This window comes from Thunnus albacares, chromosome 10 (genome assembly GCF_914725855.1).
Source record: "Thunnus albacares chromosome 10, fThuAlb1.1, whole genome shotgun sequence".
NCBI classification, from domain to species: domain Eukaryota; kingdom Metazoa; phylum Chordata; class Actinopteri; order Scombriformes; family Scombridae; genus Thunnus; species Thunnus albacares.
The window spans coordinates 21,039,466-21,060,036 of record NC_058115.1 but is presented as its reverse complement, the minus strand read 5'-3'; the positions used below and the strand labels follow the sequence as shown (position 1 = coordinate 21,060,036).

Sequence of the window (20,571 nt, the reverse complement as noted above, 5' to 3'; positions counted from 1 at the left end):
ATAAGATGTACAGTTATCACTGCCAGAGCAACAGCGTTCTCTCTCTGCAGCCGGTTACCTATTTAATAAACACCTGCACATGAATAAAAACCTGCAGTCTGCATTTATACTGTGTACTGTGTCCTGCTCAGAGGCACATGAACCATTTCTACTGGCAGAATGAGCTTTATTATTCATTAATTATTGGCATCTGTATCTATTGACAGCATCCAATCAATAACTGCTTTCCAATAAGGGGGCATGTCAGCCGGTAAAAGATTCCCGCGAAGGCTAGTCTCATGTATCCTCGCTCACAGCTCCTCAGAGATCCTTGCTCCTCATTCCTCGCTCCTCAGAGCAGAAATAAATGCTTTGGGACGGCCTTCATGACGGCAATAGGAATAACTTTCAGGTCAAGTGAGGATTGAGGAACGAGGAATGATCAAATTAGGGAATTGGAATGTACCCACAGTGTTTGTTGTTTTTGCATGTTGTGAATTGGAAGGTGAAATACAGCAGAGTAGATAAATAAATGTTTAAAAAAAAAAAAAAAAGAATCAAGATATGAGCCTGTGCACTTACATGAAGAGGTGAATTCTTCAATGAATCCAAAGCACTTACTCTTAAAGCCTTTTAAAATTTTCAAGAATAAAGTGCTTTGGATTCAATGAACTGCACTTGCCCTCCCCTCGATGCTTAGCTGAATGTATGGATGCATTATCCAGTGAGCATTAGGCTACTGTAACTCTACAGTGGGCAACTTTCAGGCTTAGGCTGCATTCTGCATCATCACCCTGTGTAGTGCTCATATGAGCACAACAGAACTCATTCAGCCTTCACTACACCTCATGTGAGAACACCCTGTTCCCATTAGATAACCTTCATGACAACTTCTCCACAGCCTGTCGTTCGCAGCCTTATGATGATGTTTTAATTGCCACTGCAGCTTCTCCTCCTCTGTCTCTCTCTCTTTTGAACATGATGATTTTAACATCCCTTCAAAAATTCTTTTAAAAATGAATTTCCAGTATCCCCTTTTGCATACTCTTTCATATTGCCTCTGTGGGCCCGAATGAAACAGTTCAAGAACAGAACAGAAGCAGAGCAGATCAGCATAGACTAGTTGTGTGTTTGTTATTTGTTATATGGGATTTGTTAGCCAGTGTTTTTCTGTGCTCTGAGCTCTGAGTGAAGCAAATAAAGTCAATTGCTTCAACTTGAGCCTTTGTCCTCCAAGTGAAACCTATTGGATTGTTTGCTGCAACAAATCACAGCAAGGCAGAGTCACACACCAGTGCTTTTTGAAGATTTTCTCCAGGTCTTGGCTTAGGTTGGAATATTGTAGGTAGCAGTAAATTGAAGAGTTTAGATGATTTTTAAAAGACACTTTTCTCGTGTATGGTTCTCATATTTATTTCTAGCTCTGTTGATCCATTTTAGGACACTTGTTTGACCAAACCGATGAAGTTCAAGTGCTCTTTGTTCAGAAACATATGAGGCACTTATATCCTATACAAATGCAACTATACTGACATTTTTCCACTGTGTGGGATGGGATAAGCACGCATATAATAGGAACATCTGCCAGTCTTATTTTTAGGCACATCAGTAGCCTATCTGCCCTCTGTTTCAATTAAAATGTCTGAAAGTTTTTTTATTCAAATGAAGTTTAAATGGCTTTTAAAAACATGCAGATATGCATAAAATCTCAATAACACACTTTCTGGAGCCTGAAATATCAAGGAGACATCCCCTACAAATTGTTGCCACCGTGCCATGTATTTTAGGAAAGGATTGTTGGGACTCATTACCCATTCTTTTTCAAAAAAGAGCTACAAGGAAAGGGGAGAAATTGGGACTCAGCTAGCTCTCTATTGATGTCCCTTTGCGTTGGAGGTAAAAAGAGTCTTCATGAAAAAGTTCTTTTACAGGACAATTTCTGCTAAATCTTTGATGCGCTGTGTGCAAGGTAGTGTGTCCTCTGGTCTTTGATTCAGGAAGTAAGTGAGAGCCTCTAATCCCCCCTGAGGATCAACATTGTTAAAAAGGCTTTTAGTATCCATAGTCACCAGCACATATTAATCTCTCAGATGCTGAATTGTTCTCAGAGTTTCAGGGATATCAGTAAAGCTTGAGTGATATAAGAAGGAACAGGTGTCGCAAACAGCGAATCTAAACACCTTTTTCTGTGTATTTCGGCATTCTTCTAGCTGCTTTACGCCCTGGTCGATCTGCTATCTCTACTCAATCACTCTAATTAATTTCAAAGCAATAAGATGCACCCACCTGGCATCTTGGTATCTTTCAGTGAAATCAAGCAGAAAGGAAAAACCTTTCTCTTTGCCTCTATCTGTTTGGCCAATTTCTCTCTTAATTAAAATGATAAATCCTAAATCCCCGCAACATCCTGTGCCCTGTTGATGGCTGCTCTGACACCAGCGAAAATGTATTTCCAAATTTGATTTTCTAATATTTGTTGATCATGGATAATTTAGTCATTTGTCTTCCTTATGGCAGCCCAAATTGCCTGTACAGCAAATAGATTGTACGACACCCCATGGTTGGCAGTAGCATCTCCATGGTGTGTTGACAATTTTCAATATTAGTCCAAACCAATTTAAATCACTTTCAAGATCATATTGTTTTCTGGCGAGGGAGCAATGACGTGTGCACAGTGAGAAACGCCAACTTAATATATCTAACTTTACACATTACTTTGCTTTTCTTTGAAGTTTAAAGGCCTATCACTCTGTCTCTTTTCTCTTTCTCTCCAAAAGTACCTCACTTCGAGTGGATTTTTCCTCCCATTGTTTGAGGATGCGTTTCAACATCCAGCTGACAATGATTCATGTGCCCAATCCAATACATTTCAAATAAACCAGGATTAGGCAGACTAAATCCCATTTTATGGGAAACATAACTGATGTGAAATGCTTTTACAAAGGCAATGGCAAACTTAATTTTGTCAACTCAGTCTCCATGGTTATTGACGCAACACATGTGAAGCTCACACACTCCTCCCTCCCCCCTCCTGTTTCATTTCATCTTCTCCTCCACCAGCTCTATTGCACGCTGACACTGCAACCAGGAATCGTTGTCCTCGTTTCCACAAAATATATTATTTTGTAATCTCTGTCTTTATTTCCTACCTGCTGCTCTTCAAAGGCTTTCAGAGTCCTTCAAGAGGGGCAACAGAGGGAAAAAGACATAATTTATATTCCACAGTTAACTAATGGAGGAAAAGCAGGTGGTCTGTGTGCTTGCATTTCTATTGTGGGGATTTGTGATGAAGAGGGATGAACAGCACGATTCCCTTTGATTTAACTCTGCATATGTGTGTGTGTTTATTTGTGTGTCCTTAGGGTTCCATAGAGGAGAGGCTGAAGCAGCTCCAGGATGCACATAGAGACTTTGGCCCCGGATCGCAGCACTTCCTTTCTAGTAAGAGTCCTCCTCTGTTATTTGAAGTTGGTGCTTCATGTCGCACCAATCTGTGCCATGCTGTGCCAGGGCACTGTCTCAGAGTGTGGGGAGATGAAAAGAAGGTCAGGTGTATTGCAGTTATGATTGTGATAAGGCTATAAGACACGGCCTGTGTGTATGTGTGTTTGTGTGTGTATTTGGGTTAGAGGTGGAGCCGGCAGGCTTTGTTTGTCTGTCTTCATCAGTTCCAGCACACTGTGGAGATAAGCATCCCTAGTGATGCTCATCACAACAGTCATTGCTCTCATTTGAACAGAGATACATATTTGGATTCTGTCTCTTCCTTTACCTGCTGCTCTTCAAAGGCTAGCAGGGGGGCCGAAAAATGTGATTTACTTTGCCTAGTTTGAACTGATGAAGAAGTGGAAAAGCTGTGCGTGGCCGTGCTCTCTGTGGGAGTGTATCTCAAGTGGTGTGTGCTTGTGTGTCTCTGTTGTCCTCACCAACCCCTTCCAGTTTTACTGCTGTCACGCTCGCTCAGAAATGCCACACTGGGGCTTATATAGCACCATGCCATTGCCAGCTCAGCCCACTGCACCCTGCAGGAACGTCTGGTTTTGCGTCTGTGTGTTTATTTTTTTTATGCATTTTTTATTTCAATGTGTTTTTCAATATAACACATAGTACATATGGTATGGTGCATATGGTGCTTAGTGTACATAGGTATACAGATTTGTGCTGTAGTGGCTTGTAATTGAGTACATTCACTCAATTAGCACTGTACTTTAGGACAATTTAGAGGTACTTGTACTTTACTTGAATATTTCCATTTTCTGTGACTTTATATTTCTTCTTCACAACAGTTTTAGTAGGAATTATTGCATGTTTTACCCCACTATACATTTATTTGACAGGTATAATTACTAGTTACTTCTTAAATAAGATCCTTGGCTCATGACCCCTTACAAAAAAGCAAGGTCTAGTTCAGGCCCCTTGTCACATTGTACATTTTGCTGAAAATACCTCTGTAGTTTTACATAAAGGGGACATATCATTCTTTTTGTGATTTTCTGTTATTTTTATACTGTTATGATGTCAGATGTCTATACTCCTTGCGAGTCAAAAGCCAGGGCTTCAGCCTGGTCTGAATGCTTCATTTGTAAAGTTACCTCTTCTTCCTCCTTGTGATGACATCAGATTGTTTGTGCATGGACATAAATAGCTGTCCATTGGTAGCCTATTTTTCACATATGCAGAGCAACAGCACATAAGCCTGCATTGTGCCGTGTCATAATACATTTATGGACAATGACACAGTGTGTGTGTGTGTAAGCTTGTGTGTCTGCCTTTGTATCAGTGTGTGTCTGTCCGTATTGTCTTCCTCTTGCTTCTTCCAGTGCAGTCCATCCTCTCTGATCCTCAGCTGAACCCCCTGTGGTTCAGTTTGGAGGCCGGTTAAAACGCCGCGGTCACCCTGTCTCACCGTCTCCTCTACCTCCCATATTCTATCACACCGCGCCAAACAAACCAACACTCTGTGGAAACCCAACACAATAGACTTTTCTTTTTGGCTTTACTGCACCTGTTGTACACCAGAGCAGCTCTTTTAAGGTCTGAATGGATATTCTGTCTGCTGTCAGGAACATTGTGCACAATGGCTTTTCATGCATGACATGCCTGTTTTGAAATAGATTTCGTCTCTGTGTGTTCGCACAGGTTCAGTGCAGATACCATGGGAGCGTGCTATTTCCCCGAACAAAGTGCCCTACTACATCAAGTAAGTGCAACTTCAGGGTCAGTGTCTGCATTGAGGGAATATATGTACTTTTTCTGTGGCAGGTAAGGAAGCTGGTTTAAAGAGAGGATATTTTGTTATTTTTGTGACAAATTGGTACAACTCCTGTATGTCCATGAAGCACATTAGTTACAGTTTTTGACCAATATTTATTTAGTTTCCACTGCTCCAAACTAACCTTTACATAGTGAAACAGACTGTTTTGAGCATAGATATCGGTCGCTCTCTACAGTAGAGAATACTAGACTTCTGTGCAGCATTTTAATGTTCTAAAGAAAGACATGCCAAAACCAAGGCACAGGGAATATTTTTATGGGAGAGCAGTTATTTCACAATACTTAACGATATGTATGAACGTTATATGAACATGTTTAATTCAATATGCTGATCACTAAGCAATGTGACTTTTATTATTACTACTTTTTATTATTACATTTATGCATTCAGAGGGGTGACTAGACTGGACCAATATGGTGGTAATATGTGTATATGTCTATGGTTTGTAGCATTATTCAAAAAACGATTACTGTGATTGGCTGGCAGTATTCCCGGCCCTGCTCCCTCCTTTATATTTTCCCGAGTGGGGGGGGTCAGTTCAAAACTGCTTGATTGAATTGTGCTGAGTGATTTGTGGCAGTTTCATAGCCTATTAATCGGACTCAAAGAAATATGGGCAGAAATATGTGTCACTCGAAACTGAATCTGAATTTGATTTACTCAACTTGAATTTATAATTGCATTGAAAAACTGAATCTGAATTGCATAATTTGAAATTGAATTTATTACTTTGGATCCAATAAACTTGAAAGTGAATGTAATATTATGACATTGAATTCAGTTGCTCTGAAACTGTATTTGATCCTCACTGAAAATCCAACTCTCTGTATACTTCCACATTCAGCTCTTGCAATTAAATTTCAGTTCACTGAGACACACATCCAGTCGTGGAGGAAGAGCAATCAAGTGCAGATTCACAGAACTTTTGGCCAATCAGCACCTATTCCCTCTGCACCACCATCTATTTTTGACCATTTCCTTCACCCCCATTGATCCAGTAGGTGAAAAGAAGTTCTGTGAATCTGAGCTTGATTGCTCTTCCTCAACAACTGGATGTGTGTCTCAGTGAACTGAAATTGAGTTGCAAGAACTGGCAGATAATATTTCTGCCTAGAGTCTTCATTCTTTATCCGGCTTACAAAGTTCTGATTGGCTTGGTGGTTTTTCTAACCGGGAAAAAAAAGCCATCAGTGAGCACAGCACCAGACTTTTGCATTGCTGAAATCTGAGGTGTTTCAGCTGTCAGGAAAAGGCTACAACTTTCATGCTTTGTCAGCAGTTAAATGACATCACCAACTACAAAATCCAATCCAAGTCTGGTCAATTGCTGTTTTCTGTAATTCTTCCTCTTTAAATACCATCTATTCCAGAAAAGTTAATTGTTTTAGGGAAATGTGGAAGCTCCTCTGACGACAAGGATGTGTAGGGAAACTGGTTTGGCTGTTTCATTGTGAGTTAATATGCCATTTGTACAAGCAACATCAGTAGCAGAGAGTGGTAGTAGAAACCATCACTGTCTTCCCTCTAAGTGCAATATAATTTATATATTCAAGGGGTTTTACATAAAAAAAAGCTTTCCTTTGTCCAAACATTTGTACAGAGTTACCATTAGAGAGCAGATAAATAATATATGATTCAGAGAGGAACTTGAATATTGAGCTACCGTGAGCCCTATTTGCCTGAGCACTCATCTGTTTATCTATTTACCTCATCAATACCATTTCACCTTTAGAGTGCTGCTGCTTTTATCAATGAGTTGTAACTTTGTGTGTGTAGGTGTGTGCATGCCTAGAGGATGGTATTATTAAGTGTACAGTTTGTTCCTCTACAGTTTATCAGTATTTATTTTCTTAATCATTTGCAAAAGAGCCTCGTGGGTCTTGTTTTAGTCTGCTAGTCAATTCTTTGTGGGCTGTATTACTGCACCAGTGGGGATTCACAATCACATTATATTATTGTCCCATGTTACCTAAAACAGGAGAACATAACAGCCATCATGATTTCAATTCATTTTATTGAATGTGAAGAATATATTTCTGAAAGGTGATTTTTGAATTATGATTTAAATATGGGTCACATGTAACCCAGAACACGCTACATGTATAGAAATGTATATCAGCTGCACAAACATTTTGAAAAAGTTAAAATATTTCCATTTTTGTGTATTCTAGGTCACTTTAGGAAAAATCATACATTTTCAGGCTAAAAGAATAGTGTTTATGTTGTTTTTACTGTTCTTAAAGTAAAAATGGGTCAACTCTGATCTGAACAGTAAGGGTTAATGCTGAACATGCTCATAGAACCAGCCATGGGAGAGGAAGGTGGTGTTACTGTATGTTTTTGGTGTGTGTACATTTCTTGTACTGTTCATGTGAAGCCTTTTAAGTTACTAGCAGTATATATCCAGCAGAGTAACGAAACTTTGATGCCTGAACATGAATTCTTTTACCATGTTTGACGTGTGTCTTCTCCTTATGGCCTGAAATCTCTTGTAAACAATGGTCACCCCTTCCTGCCCTCTCATTTTTTACACTCACTACCCTCTGATCTCAGTCCTTTTACCGTCTGCCACACCTGCCTGTCTCTGCTCCCTCGACTCATTTGTACTCCATTTTACCTTGATCTTTTTGGCCTGAAAATGTATATCCCCCACGAATTCTCCTTGCCTTTGTTTCACATTTCTGTTTTCTCCCAGCCATCAGGCCCAGACAACGTGCTGGGACCATCCAAAGATGACAGAACTGTACCAAGCACTGGGTGAGTAAGAAGACAATTAAAACACTCTCCGAGTCGTGCTTATTCGCCTAGGACCCCCTCTGGGCTACAGCAGCACCAGCACCACTGGGCGTCTGCTTTGAAGGCCCTGTCACACAGCTCATTAAGGGCCCTGTATTTCAAACACCTTAGGGACTACATTGCTACTGTCATTAACCTACAAGGCCCAATTTGCCAGCGCTGTGATTGCTTTTTGCTTAGCCTTTAATTAATTGTGATTAAACGACATCATGAGTTTTACTGTTAATCTGATCTGACACAGGGAGCTTGCAGGGGAGATAGGCGTGCTGTTGCATGCACATGCTCTGCCAGATACACACATGCATGTGCACAGACACGTACATATGTAGATAATAATAGCAATAGAGTATACTGCTAATGACTGGCTGCAATGGTGTGATAAACAGGGGGAGAGATAGTGATGTCTAATTCCTCAATGAGAGGATGGAGTGGTGCAGGGTGGGTTTGTTTTCTCTCCTCTTTTCATTTACTCTAATCTCTTTCTATCTCTCTCTGTCTCTCTCTCTCCATTAGCGGATCTGAACAACATCAAGTTCTCAGCATACAGAACAGCTATGAAGCTGCGGCGAGTTCAGAAGACTTTGAGATGTACGTTCAGTATTTCATGGATGGTATTTCTGTCTGCGGCGCTGCAATGGCTGGTTAAGTGATATACTGTTATCCTGCACCATCAGTAATCCACTATGACAAGCTCTCTTCTCGAATGAGATATAACGATCAGCTCTGGCACATTTCTTTATCCAGTTGTCGAAGGAATCATAGCTCCTCTCCACACTACTTAGAGAGACAGTTGAAAATGTTCTCCGCAATCTTTTATGGTTGACTTTAAAATGCAGCAATCAAACGTATTGATAAACTCAAGAGCCACTGGAACTATGGGTGCCTCGTTACAGTTAAAAGTGGGGGTGCAAGATTAGTGACAGGCAAGGGGAGGTATGGCAGGACAATTTTCATTTAATTAACACCTGAAAGTGCCATTTCCTGCAATATAGAGCCCTTAATCATGACCAATAAAGCTGCTCTTTCACTTTAACGCTCACTTTTTATTGCACTATATATTAGAATGTTAGGTCTCTTTCTGTCCTCCCTGAGTCTGCACTGTCACATCATTCTACATTAAGGAGAGCAACACACTTATGAAAACACTAAAATGGTTTGAAAAATGAACTTAGGTTACTCATGTGAAGAAGGGAGGGAGAGTGGAGAAGACAGAGAGAGAGAGAGAGAGAGAGAGACAGAGAGAGAGAGAGAGAGAGAGTGGTGTGTGTGTGTGTGTGTGTGTGTGTGTGTGTGTGAGAGAGAGAGAGAGAGAGTGAGAGAGAGAGAACTATAGAGAGCTCTATTCATATCCTTGCACACCACACCCTGACCTTCAACATTTCACCTGGCTCAGCCAAGCTGTTTAGCTAGTTAATGTTAGCTAGCTAGCTATTCCAATGACACACTAGCCAACAGACTCGGATGGTTGTCTTAGCTTTGACATCATAGATGTATCATAAGAGCTGGTTCGGGCTCTGTTGCTCAGCCTTGTAGCTTTGTGCCTTGCAGCCTTTTGGCTCACGGTATTGCAGCAAAAAATCCCCCTGTGGCCCAAAAGGCATTTTCGCAATAGACCACCATTGTAAAAGAGACATTCATAAAACTGTTGACAGTACACCTAGAACTGCAAACAAGGTCAATTATGATTCTTTCTATTATGAATTTTTGATCCATGGACGTTTTATATTTATAAAACTTTCCTCAAGTCAAGAAAAGCAACTTAAAAATAAAAAATCTGTGATGTCAGCACAATGTAAAGTCTACAGGCCATGCAGGAGCTCACGGGCGGGGCCAGTGAGGGAAACACTACTGAGCATACTCAGTGGACTGCACAACGCAAAAGCAAACCCAGAAGCTAGAAACCTTTTTTGGCGTATGCGCCAGCCAAGCAATTCTTATTGAACTGAATGGGCGCCATTTTTGGCCCGGTATCCAGCTCTTATAATACATCCATGTTTGACATCCAACAAGCTATCTAATCTACCTGTTCAAGTGCTTGCATCATCATGTCTCACCTTCTTGCTGGGCAGTTTGAAAAAAATCAACAAACTTTGGTGTTTCATTTTTAGCTTGCACCACCAAAGTCAGAGTGACTATCTAACATCGATCTTGACTTGTCTGAATGCGGTACGATGATTGAAAACCAACCATTCAGATATTCAGAATGCAGTAACATAGTTAACGTATCTTATGTAGTTATCCAGCTGTAAGAGACTAGGTAAGGAAGGGATGCGACAAATGTAATTTTTAAATTCATATACTACATATGAAACAGCCAGATGTAACTATTTAATTTAACCAAACTAGCTCAAATGCTGGAATAGCAATGTTGTATAATCAAAAAGTGGGGATGCAAAAGCATACGTTTGCTCCCCCAAGTTTAATAGTGGGAGTGCAGCTGCTCTACTTGCTCCATGGCTCAGACACCTATAACTAGAACCACTGAACCTCTGGATTCCCTCCTCGTTTTCATCAGTGCCAGGATCGCTGGCGTGCTAGGTAATTAGAACTATTAATTGGTCCATTTGACTTACAAAAGAGAAGACAATTAGTTTTTTGCCGCATGGTTGAAGCTTGAATGTGTGCCCCTTCAGGGTCACAGCTCATGGGCCAGACAATCTCACTCTCACTTGTTTCTGACTGTAAGAGAAGCAGTTTTCCTGCCTGCTCTCTCAGTTTCTCACTACCTCAAACCTGGCCTTTCTCTCTCGCCTTTTCTTGTGCTCACCTCCCTTGGTCTCATCCATCTCATACATGACCTGCAGTGCTCCTAGCAACTCCAGATCAGCCCATATTTGCCACCACAAATGGCCAATTTCACACTTTTCCTTATTCATGTTCACTCCCTTTCCTCCTCTCTCTGCAACCTTCCTTCCACTTTCTCTCCCCTCCATGTCCCGGGTTGCTGTAATAAAAACTCAGCATGCCTGGACTACTGTAAAAAATCCCTTTCAGTGGCTCTTCCTCTTTCTTTTTTCTTGTCCGCTCTCTTATCTCACCCTCCTCTGGTCTACTAGTTGATATCGCTACAGAATTTAATTGGCAGGCTGCCTTGATAACTGCAGAATTCTCACTCTTTCTCTCTGCACACTTTGTGAATGACTGAGCAGTGCTGTATAAGAGCCCATCAGAAATACATTTTTCGGCGATTCTCTCCCAACCCTGAGAATACTCCTGTTATCTCGTCTCTCTTCTACTGCATTATCATGCTATCCAATTATACCTGGCATCAACGGACACCCTTTTAGCCCCACTCCTAGGGATGGGCCATCAAATTAGTTTAGAAGAGCAAAATCAAATTTGTGTCACTGCTCTTGAAACATCTGGCAGGGCTTAAGTGGGCAAAAAGGGTGAATAAGCACGGCTGTCACCCATGCTCTCATTTGCTGAGGTGAGGATGATGATCCTGCTCTCTGTGTGTTTGTGTTAGAGAAAGAATGTGCAGTCATGTATGTAGGAACATACTGTGGGTGTATACATGTGTAAATGCATCTCTCTTTTTATGGTATATGTCAGGTTACTATTAAAAGACCATGTAGCCATAATAAAAGTGTCAGAATTAAAATAACTTGTCATCATTATCTGTCCTCAAAAGGCACAAAAATAATTACATTTCATAGATCACCGCTGAATAGAGATGTCTCTGTTTTTCCCACGGATCTGTATTTCCTAATGCATATGTATGATCATGTCCAAGTCACGTGTAGTTTTTATGTGTCTGTCTTTAGTGGATTTAGTGGCGCTGAGCAGCCTCGGGGAGGTGTTTCGGGAGCAGGAGCTCCAGCAGGGGGAGCACGTGATGGATGTGGTAGAGGTGATCCATGGCCTGACGGCTCTGTACGAGAGGCTGGAGGAGGAGCGGTCCATCCTTGTCAACATTCCACTTTGCGTTGACATGTGTCTCAACTGGTTGCTCAACGTCTACGACAGGTGGGTAAGCTGGGGTGAGATGTTTCTATCTTGAAAGCAGTGAGAAATATAACTGAAAGTAATTTATTACAGTCCATAGGCATTAAAAACATGATGACGTGATTTTTGATCAATAGGAAACCTTACATCCAAGACTATTATATGATATATCACAGCCCTGGATGGCGTAAGTCACCCATAGGGACAGCACAGGAGATTTCATGTCAGTGTCAAGCATTAATTAATGTATGTATATTAATAGGTATAAGGGCTAACGAATATATGATATCAGTGCCATATACCTACCTTTACATGAACTCATGAACTGTCCCGAGGAAGCTGTGGGTTCTAATTTTGATCAATGCAAACAATGCAGGTTTCAAAAGCAAACAAAACAAAATGGTGGAAGGAAATGTGTTTAATGAGTTTGTTTGACCCAAAAGGCACACATAATGTGAAAATCAAAATTATCCACCGCACACTGTAATGACTTTACTGTGATATTAAGAGCGAACAACGTGTTTTGCCTGTAGCCTCTTCAGGTTCACTCAGTACAACTGCTGAGTACTCACAAGTGTGATAAATACATTTGAGTCACATGACTAATTATCACAGTCTTCATTTTCTCAAAGTGAACATTTTACAAAGGGCACGAAAATGAAAATATACATATTACAAAAAACACGACGTGATTAATGTCTCACAAGAATTACACCATTTAACACACATAACGTTTTTAAGTGCGCAATGTTGAACATAAATTGAACAGTGTTTGTTCAAAGTAAAAACTCTTCAGGTACCTTTAAATGCCAGAGATGTATGCGTCACTTGAGTTGCCATGGTATGTGAAGCATATTGTGACGGTGTTGAATCAAGTGCTGCAGTGTTGGGTATTAATTCTCAGTGGGTTCAGCACTGCTAAGAACTGTACCTATTCACAGTACTATGAGTCATTTTAGTCAATGAGCTCTAGAGCACAAGGTTATTAATAAAGCCTTTTATAAGATGCAGCAGCTAACGTTTTAACAAACCGCATATCTACACCAAAGATACTCTGACTACCTACTGTTATTTGAGTCAATGTTAGTGTCAAAAATACATTGTAGTGGAGCTTTAGGTAAATATACATCCACAGACACACACTGCACAGTGATGCACAAGAATTCACTATTTGTAATCTCATGCCACCAAAAACAATTACAATAAACACTATTTTAGACAAATCCTCACTGTCCTTGGACAATAGGCTGTCTGCAGATTGATGTAACTGGTTCAATGTCTTGTTGTATAGATGTCTATAAAGAGCCACAGCATGGCTAAAGCTCCAGTAACAATGTCCAGGCAGAGGGCCAATCATCCCCTCTGAGACACAGTAGAAACAAATCCTCTTTCACACTAACATTCACCCCATCTTAGCTCCTGATTGACTATTTCTTGTCATCTCCAAAGAGGATCCACTGAGCACAGACAAAGAAATACAGGAATAACCCCGTGAGCGCTGTAAATTTGGTTGGTGGCTCCTAACTACTTGCTGCTAATGAGAGACAATCAGAGACTTTACCCTCTGCATAAATTTCAGTAATTGCTTTTTGTTTTCCAATAAATATCAGCAGTGAATCTGAATGAGGTGTGTTTCCATTTTTATGTGGGTTTGTTTTTGTTTGTGCTGGTGCATCATAGTATATCACCGCGTGTGTGTATGTGGATATATAATTGTGTGTGTTATGTGAATCCTCCAGAGGTGTGTCACTCTAGCAGGGTGTGCAGGAGAGACATTACCCCTGGGGAACAGCATTGGGGTGAATATTGAAGATGGCATGAGGTACATAGCAGAGAGTGTTGACAGCCAGTTGTGCTCTCCGGCTCTGAATATAATCGAGGGAAAAACAGTAATGCTTTCCTCATGACCTCTCATGTTTCTTCATGTGACTTCAAGTTTCTCAACCTAATAGTCTGGTCTAAGCGATGTTTCACTTCCTCAAGTTACGTATGACCCACCCCTCACCCATTTAAAAATGTAGTGTCCCTACTTTGTTTTTGAACACATTTGAGGAACCATCCAGCTCTGAAAATTGAACTTACTCTTTGATTCAATTTTATACTTGATTGATCTGACGTTCTCTGATGAATGTCATGTTCTTGATAATGATTCAAATGTTAATTTGATAAGCCTGTGACTTATGCCAATGCTTCTCAGCTCAGCAGTTAATTCTTCCAGGTTGTGTTGGCACAGAAGCTGTGAAATTTTCAGCGGTGTGTTTGCCTCTCAAATCCAGCCTTTCCAGTGTATCTGCCCCATATCACTCTTTTTTCTTTCAAGCAGAAAAAAAAATAATGTGGCCCTTTTAGGCTCAGGTCAGGGCACAACAGCATCCATCTCACTGACCTTGCCATTGGCCAGTGATCAGACTATTTGTTCAGCTGGGATAGCACTTCTGATCCTCACAAACACTGAATATTTGTGTAATTTATGTGTGTGTTTATACAGTATCCATGCATGTTTGTCTGTAAGTGACATTGTGGTGTACTTGAGTTTATTATTGCTCCTCTGGGCATGAACCCACGGACACAACACTTCATCAAGTCCTTGTAGTGCCTTTAGTTACTCTAGATGTGCTCTAATACAATTTCACACTATTGCACTGACCTGTACTATACTGCTTTGACCCACGTAATTCCTCCACATTTTGTCCCTCCCAGCAGGGCTCAGCCAACGTATGAATACATTACAAAGACACAATACACTACAATTTGAGATAATCCACAGTTCAAAAACTATAACCTTGGAATTTCTTTTTTTTTCCTCTTTTCTTTTCTTCCTTTAGTGCTCGGAACGGCAAAATGCGTGTGCTCAGCTTCAAGATGGGATTGGTGAGCTTGTGCAACGCAGATGTCCAGGAGAAGTACAAATGTGAGTCTGATGCTCGCTCATGTGCCTAATGCACCTCCTCAACTGCAAACAATGAGCCAAAACATAACGGTCCTGATTGCCCATATTACATAAAGACATCCACTTAGTCTAATGGAGGAAATGACTCTGCTGCCATAGTGGAGAAAGCTTTTTTTACTTCTACAAAGTATACCGGGGGCCTTAAAAGGATTGCTTGCCAAAGACACCATTCAGGCACACTCTCTTTCTATGGCTCTCACTCTCATTTATCGTTCTCAAATCAACTAGCAAAGAGCTGGGGCCCTCCCCTCCTTCTTTTTTGATTATAAATTATGCTGTAATGTTTTATTAGTGTGCTGCTCCAGTCAGAGATATGTTTTTATTGTTCTATTGTAATCCTAGTTCATGAGTCATTCTGGAAATATAAGTAAAATGCACTTGAACTGACGATAGTTGGACCTAGAACAGCTTGTAGTGGATTCAGGATCTGAGACAACACTGCTGAACCCATGACAGGATTATTTTTGTATGGCACACCATCTGTGTCTGCTCTTCAAGACTGATATAGACCAGATTTGCCTTGAATTGAATGGTCTCTGAGGTGAGTCAGCTGTCTTTTTCTTGGTCTAGGTAGACATGTGGTGGCCTTAGCAGTTTGTCATTTCTCTGATTGTTCCCCATTTTTGCCATCTCCAGACGTCACTGGAATAATATTTGCAAATAAATGTGAGGCATTTATATCAACCTGCTTTGAGATACAGATGGTGGGTGTTTATTCCATCATAGTCACTGTTTGGCTTGTGATTCAGAAAATGAATGTGCTTTTCATTATTTGTCATCTCAAAAATAATCACTTTGCCATATGGTGATAGAAGTTTGTGATACTATGTCTTACTTTACTTGCTTTTGTTTAACATTTTACTCTGCACAAGCACATGGAATGCTTTCACACCTAATTGGACAAATGCATCACTTATTGTGCTGGCACTGGCCTCTGCTTCTAATTTTCACATTGAAAAAAACATGGCAGGTGTTTTAAAATGTTTTCCTAAATTGCACACTAAAATCATTTTTAGTATATAAAGGGAGGAAAGAGGGAGAAATCAGTCCATACAATTACAGAGTACGACTTTGTATATGTATATTTGCAATGTTTAAATAGTTGTTGATGAAGTAACTTACAGCATGGCTTTGTTGATTCTTAATGGTTGTTTTCCAGACTGATTTAGTCAAATGACGTAGTCCATTGGATTTGCACAGCTAGTTTTGTCTTACATTATCTTTGAAGACTGGACAAAGTGAATTACCTCAGATGGTCAGTCGGTCGGTCCACCACTTTAACTGACTGAAATATCTCAACAACTGTTGAAAAGATTATTGTGATTTTATTCCCACCCAAATACTTTGGTTACAGCAGAATACCTGCAAAACTTATGACACTCCCACCAGCTTCAGCTGTACTTTGTGTTTAGTGCTAATTAGCAAATGCTAACATGCTAAAGTAAGATGGTGAACAAGGTAAACATTGTACCTGCTGAACATCCACATCTTATCATTGTCATTGTCAGCATGTTAGAGTGCTCACGTTAGCTCAAAGCACTGCTGAGCAAGTGCAGCCTCACAGAGCTGCTAGCATATGGCTATATTCTTCTTTATTAATTAAAGGTGGTCATTTCATTAACTGGCCCCACAATGCTCCAGTGAAGCCATGTTTTCATTGTTGCTTACTTAGAAACACACTTTACTTGGGGCTTTATTACCAAAACTGTGTGAGTGATGTAATCCCAACTTAGTAAAGAGGTGGTTTCATACGAAATAGTAATTACTAAAAACATATTAAGGGCTTCACAAACAAATTTAGTAATAAAGGTACAGATTGTGCAGTTTGTGGCTGGTGTATCCAAATCCAGGAATACAATAATCTCACTGCAATGTCTACAGCTTTGCAGGCTGTGTGTTTCAGATGTAATAGGCCTATATACTGTGGCAGTGTCTCCATAAAACATGTCCAAAACTCATCTCTATCAAACAGCTCAATGTGAACATTGTAAATGTAAAAACGTCAATCATGTCGGTTATGAGGACTATATAGGGGATTCTGCTCAACATGCAGGTGTTAAAGTCAAATGTTGACCCCATATGGTTGAATAAGTACACACAGAGGGGGGATACATGGGATGCTTAACTGGCATTGTGCAGCACCCTCACATGCCTGTCAGCATTCATCTCTTCAGAGACAGGCAGAGTCACAGTGAGTAAAGGCCTCATTCAAAACCTGACAAGACTCCACTTATGCAGCTCTTTCATCTCCAAGCAGACCAACCGGGCCATTAATACCGACTCTGTCTCTGTCTATATTTCACAGAGTGAGTTTTATCTCACAAAACAAGGTTTGGTAAACTTGTTGAATTCTTGAATTTGAGGTTCATCATGAAAAAAAGATGAAAAACAGATGTGTTGCTGTTGTGTTGACACGTCATTGGTGGTGTAAACATGACTGCATATAGTTTTTATGTTCATACTAATGTTATAGTATTATTTTCTAGACAGAGTTCTATATTTTATAAATTGTGAATGCTTGTCTTTGGAATTAAATTCTTAATTTACATTTTGAAAAGTTCAGAACATGTAGCAATAAATATAATTGCCCTAAATCAACAGATGTAGACATATAGGAAAAATGCATATATGATGATGATACACATACAAATAACTGTTTTTCATGCATACAGATGCAGTGAACACTGTAACACTCACTGGTGTAAAATCTGATCAGTTACTGCAATATTGATACATTCCTGCATGTATGTACTGGTGGTTGCAGACTTATTCCGTCAGGTGGCTGGTCCTGGAGGTTTGACAGACCAGCGTCACCTCAGCCTGCTGCTCCATGAGGCCATCCAGATCCCCCGCCAGCTGGGTGAAGTCGCTGCTTTTGGGGGCAGCAATGTGGAGCCTAGCGTCCGCAGCTGCTTCCGAATGGTGAGGACAGAGGGAGGCACATGTATGTCATGTCTAAACACAGTCACAGATAGGCAATAGTGCATGTACAGTTTGTCACGCACATGAACACAGACACTATAGAGAATAAGCACATATCAAGTCATCAGTATGCAGTAGATTGTGAGTCCACCCTGCTCCATTTGACTGGATATATACTGTATGCTGGCATTGATGTAGTTTTATGTGTATTTATTATATCAATGGCATAAAGTCACTGTTAGACTAGCTAATCTATTCCAGATACAAGTGAGTTACTGACTAGTTATGTTGTTGTCGATGCTAGTTTCAGTGCTTAAATGATAAGAAAGTTGAAGGTGACCTTGAAAACCCCTTTATTCATACTATTTCAGTATCCCAAACCTGCTAATCTATTAATTAGCATGCAGAAAAATGATGAGTGACCTCCACAAAATCAAAACAGAACATATCGCTGTCAAGAGAGTATTTCAAATACAGAAACAGAATTTTTAAATCAGTAACTTTAAAGATGAATGGCAAAATCAAGCCTTTGGATGCTTTCCATCAAAAGCCAAGTATGAAAAAAAGATGATGTCACACCAGGAAGCTGCCAGCTATGTGGAGCCCATTGTGATTTACTGACAGTCCGACTTTCATTAAGAGGGAGAGGAAGTTTAATGCACCCTCTCAGGAAGTCTTCTTGAAGCACCAAGTATTCAGAATGATGCCTTACAAAGATGCAGACATTACAGCGCATTAATATTGCATTGCGTTGCTTTTAATGCACATAAAATACAGTTACTTGTAGATAATGCATGATGTTACTACCCAACCAGAGACTGTAGGTCAAACCTAAGAAGTTTAAATGGGAAAGTTGCTTATAGAACCTTATCCATTGGGATATTGATATGATGAAGCAAAGTCACAGTAGCTAATGAGGAGACATGTTCAAAGCATGAATTCATTTCACTTTGCTGGTTCTGAATGCGTCTGAACTTGTACGTTTGCTGCAGGTTACAGAACTTTACCTTGTGACATTCACTTTGGAACACCGCATAATTACAGAGTGGTTAGAAGCGGTACAGAGCTTTTTTGGAAGGTGGCCTATGCAAAGCCTTTTAATTCCCTCATTTTCGAGGCAGATCCTAATTATACCCACTCTATTCTGGTCCATGCTTGCTGTATCAGCTATGGCTGATTAAAATCAATTCCTTTCTCTATTTGCTCCATGTCAGGGCATTTAGTTGCAGATGAAATATCCATGTAATGCAAACTGGGGGTGTGACCCATTTGCCCATTTATCATTTGGCTTAGAAATGAATGACAACAGATTGTGGAGATGTAGATACAGCGTTTGCTGCTACCTCACATGGATATGACTCTGCTGGTAGAAGAGTAGATGAATTTGACTTAAGACCGGAAAGACAGATTATGGAGATTATACAGAGCAATATGATGTTGCTGAAGGTGTTATTGTATGTGTGAGGTTATTAGGTCAGAGTCAACAGGGAGTTCTGAGAATTAGCTAACAGTGTTCACATTTAGTGATCATTTTCATACTTGTGAGAATATTGCATAGCTTCGGTGCAGAAATCAAAGTTTTGATGGACAACTGAATGTTTATCACTCTACTTTTCCAACGATGTCCAAAGCATAACATCTGCTCAGTGCGCTGCTTTGTGATATAGCAGCATGCTCTGAATAATCAGTGCCAGTTCCAGGTGTTCGGTATGTGAGGGGCTGATATTTGACCCCCCACATGGAGCAAAGCTGGCTGCGCAAAGAGGAGCTTCTTCATCCCGGGAGACTCTACACCTCTGTACACCTTGCAGACTGTGCGATCAGCGTGCGCGCACACACACACACACACACACACATACACATTTATTATGCGACTCTGCTTGGGCAGTGGAGGAAGCCCCAGGGAAATCAACCTCTTAATGCATCTCTGATGCAGACTTAATGAGAATTTAGCACATCACGGATTTTCAGCGCTTGGCAAGTCATTCTTTTATTAGGTTGACTTCCTTTTTATCCCACTTTCTGGAATTCTCAACGAGGTATCTCAGGGAGAGGCGGACTGTGTGCAGGCACACAAACACAGACATACAGTACAGTATAAACACAAATACATAATTTACTTTATGTCTGCTGTGTTTTAGCTTTATAATTGTTTAAAATGTTGCATAAAAGCAAAAGATATCACAGTGTAGCACATCTTCTTTCACGCCCTCATATCGTTTGTATTCTCTTTGATTCCTTTTTTCACTGCAAGACCACATTTGGAAAGGAAGCACACCCTCTCTTCTCATTACTTTATGTACCTGGCCTTCTCTTGGTCTATATTTGGGTTGTTTACTGTCTCCTGCACTTTTTTCCTACCCTCCCCTCCCCCCACCTTCTTTGTCCAGGCCCCAGGGAAACCTGCCATTGAGGTGCCTCACTTCCTGGAGTGGATGAGCCTGGAGCCTCAGTCGATGGTGTGGCTGCCTGTCCTCCATCGTGTGGCTGCTGCAGAGTCAACAAAGCACCAGGCCAAATGTTACGTCTGCAAACAGTGTCCCATCAAGGGCTTCAGGTAGGCATTCCTGTGTAGGTAAATGGACACACATGCAGATGTTATGTACATAAATGGCTAACATAAAATTAATCTTCAGTGATCCCAGTGGGTGAATTAAGCTAATGCAACATCAAATAAAATTAACAGAAAAGAACAAAGAAC

General features: G+C 40.5%; 1 protein-coding gene across 1 annotated transcript in view; it reads left to right on the top strand.

Moving 5' to 3' along the window:
• The window catches only part of drp2 (dystrophin related protein 2), an 86,504-nt gene that overhangs the window by 48,148 nt on the left and 17,785 nt on the right, over positions 1-20,571 (top strand). Inside the window, exons 8-15 of the mRNA XM_044364093.1 lie at positions 3,342-3,420; positions 5,119-5,179; positions 7,950-8,011; positions 8,564-8,638; positions 11,818-12,019; positions 14,824-14,909; positions 17,713-17,870; positions 20,261-20,427. Coding sequence (XP_044220028.1) covers positions 3,342-3,420; positions 5,119-5,179; positions 7,950-8,011; positions 8,564-8,638; positions 11,818-12,019; positions 14,824-14,909; positions 17,713-17,870; positions 20,261-20,427 — 890 coding nt within the window. The remainder of the gene's footprint in view (positions 1-3,341; positions 3,421-5,118; positions 5,180-7,949; positions 8,012-8,563; positions 8,639-11,817; positions 12,020-14,823; positions 14,910-17,712; positions 17,871-20,260; positions 20,428-20,571) is intronic.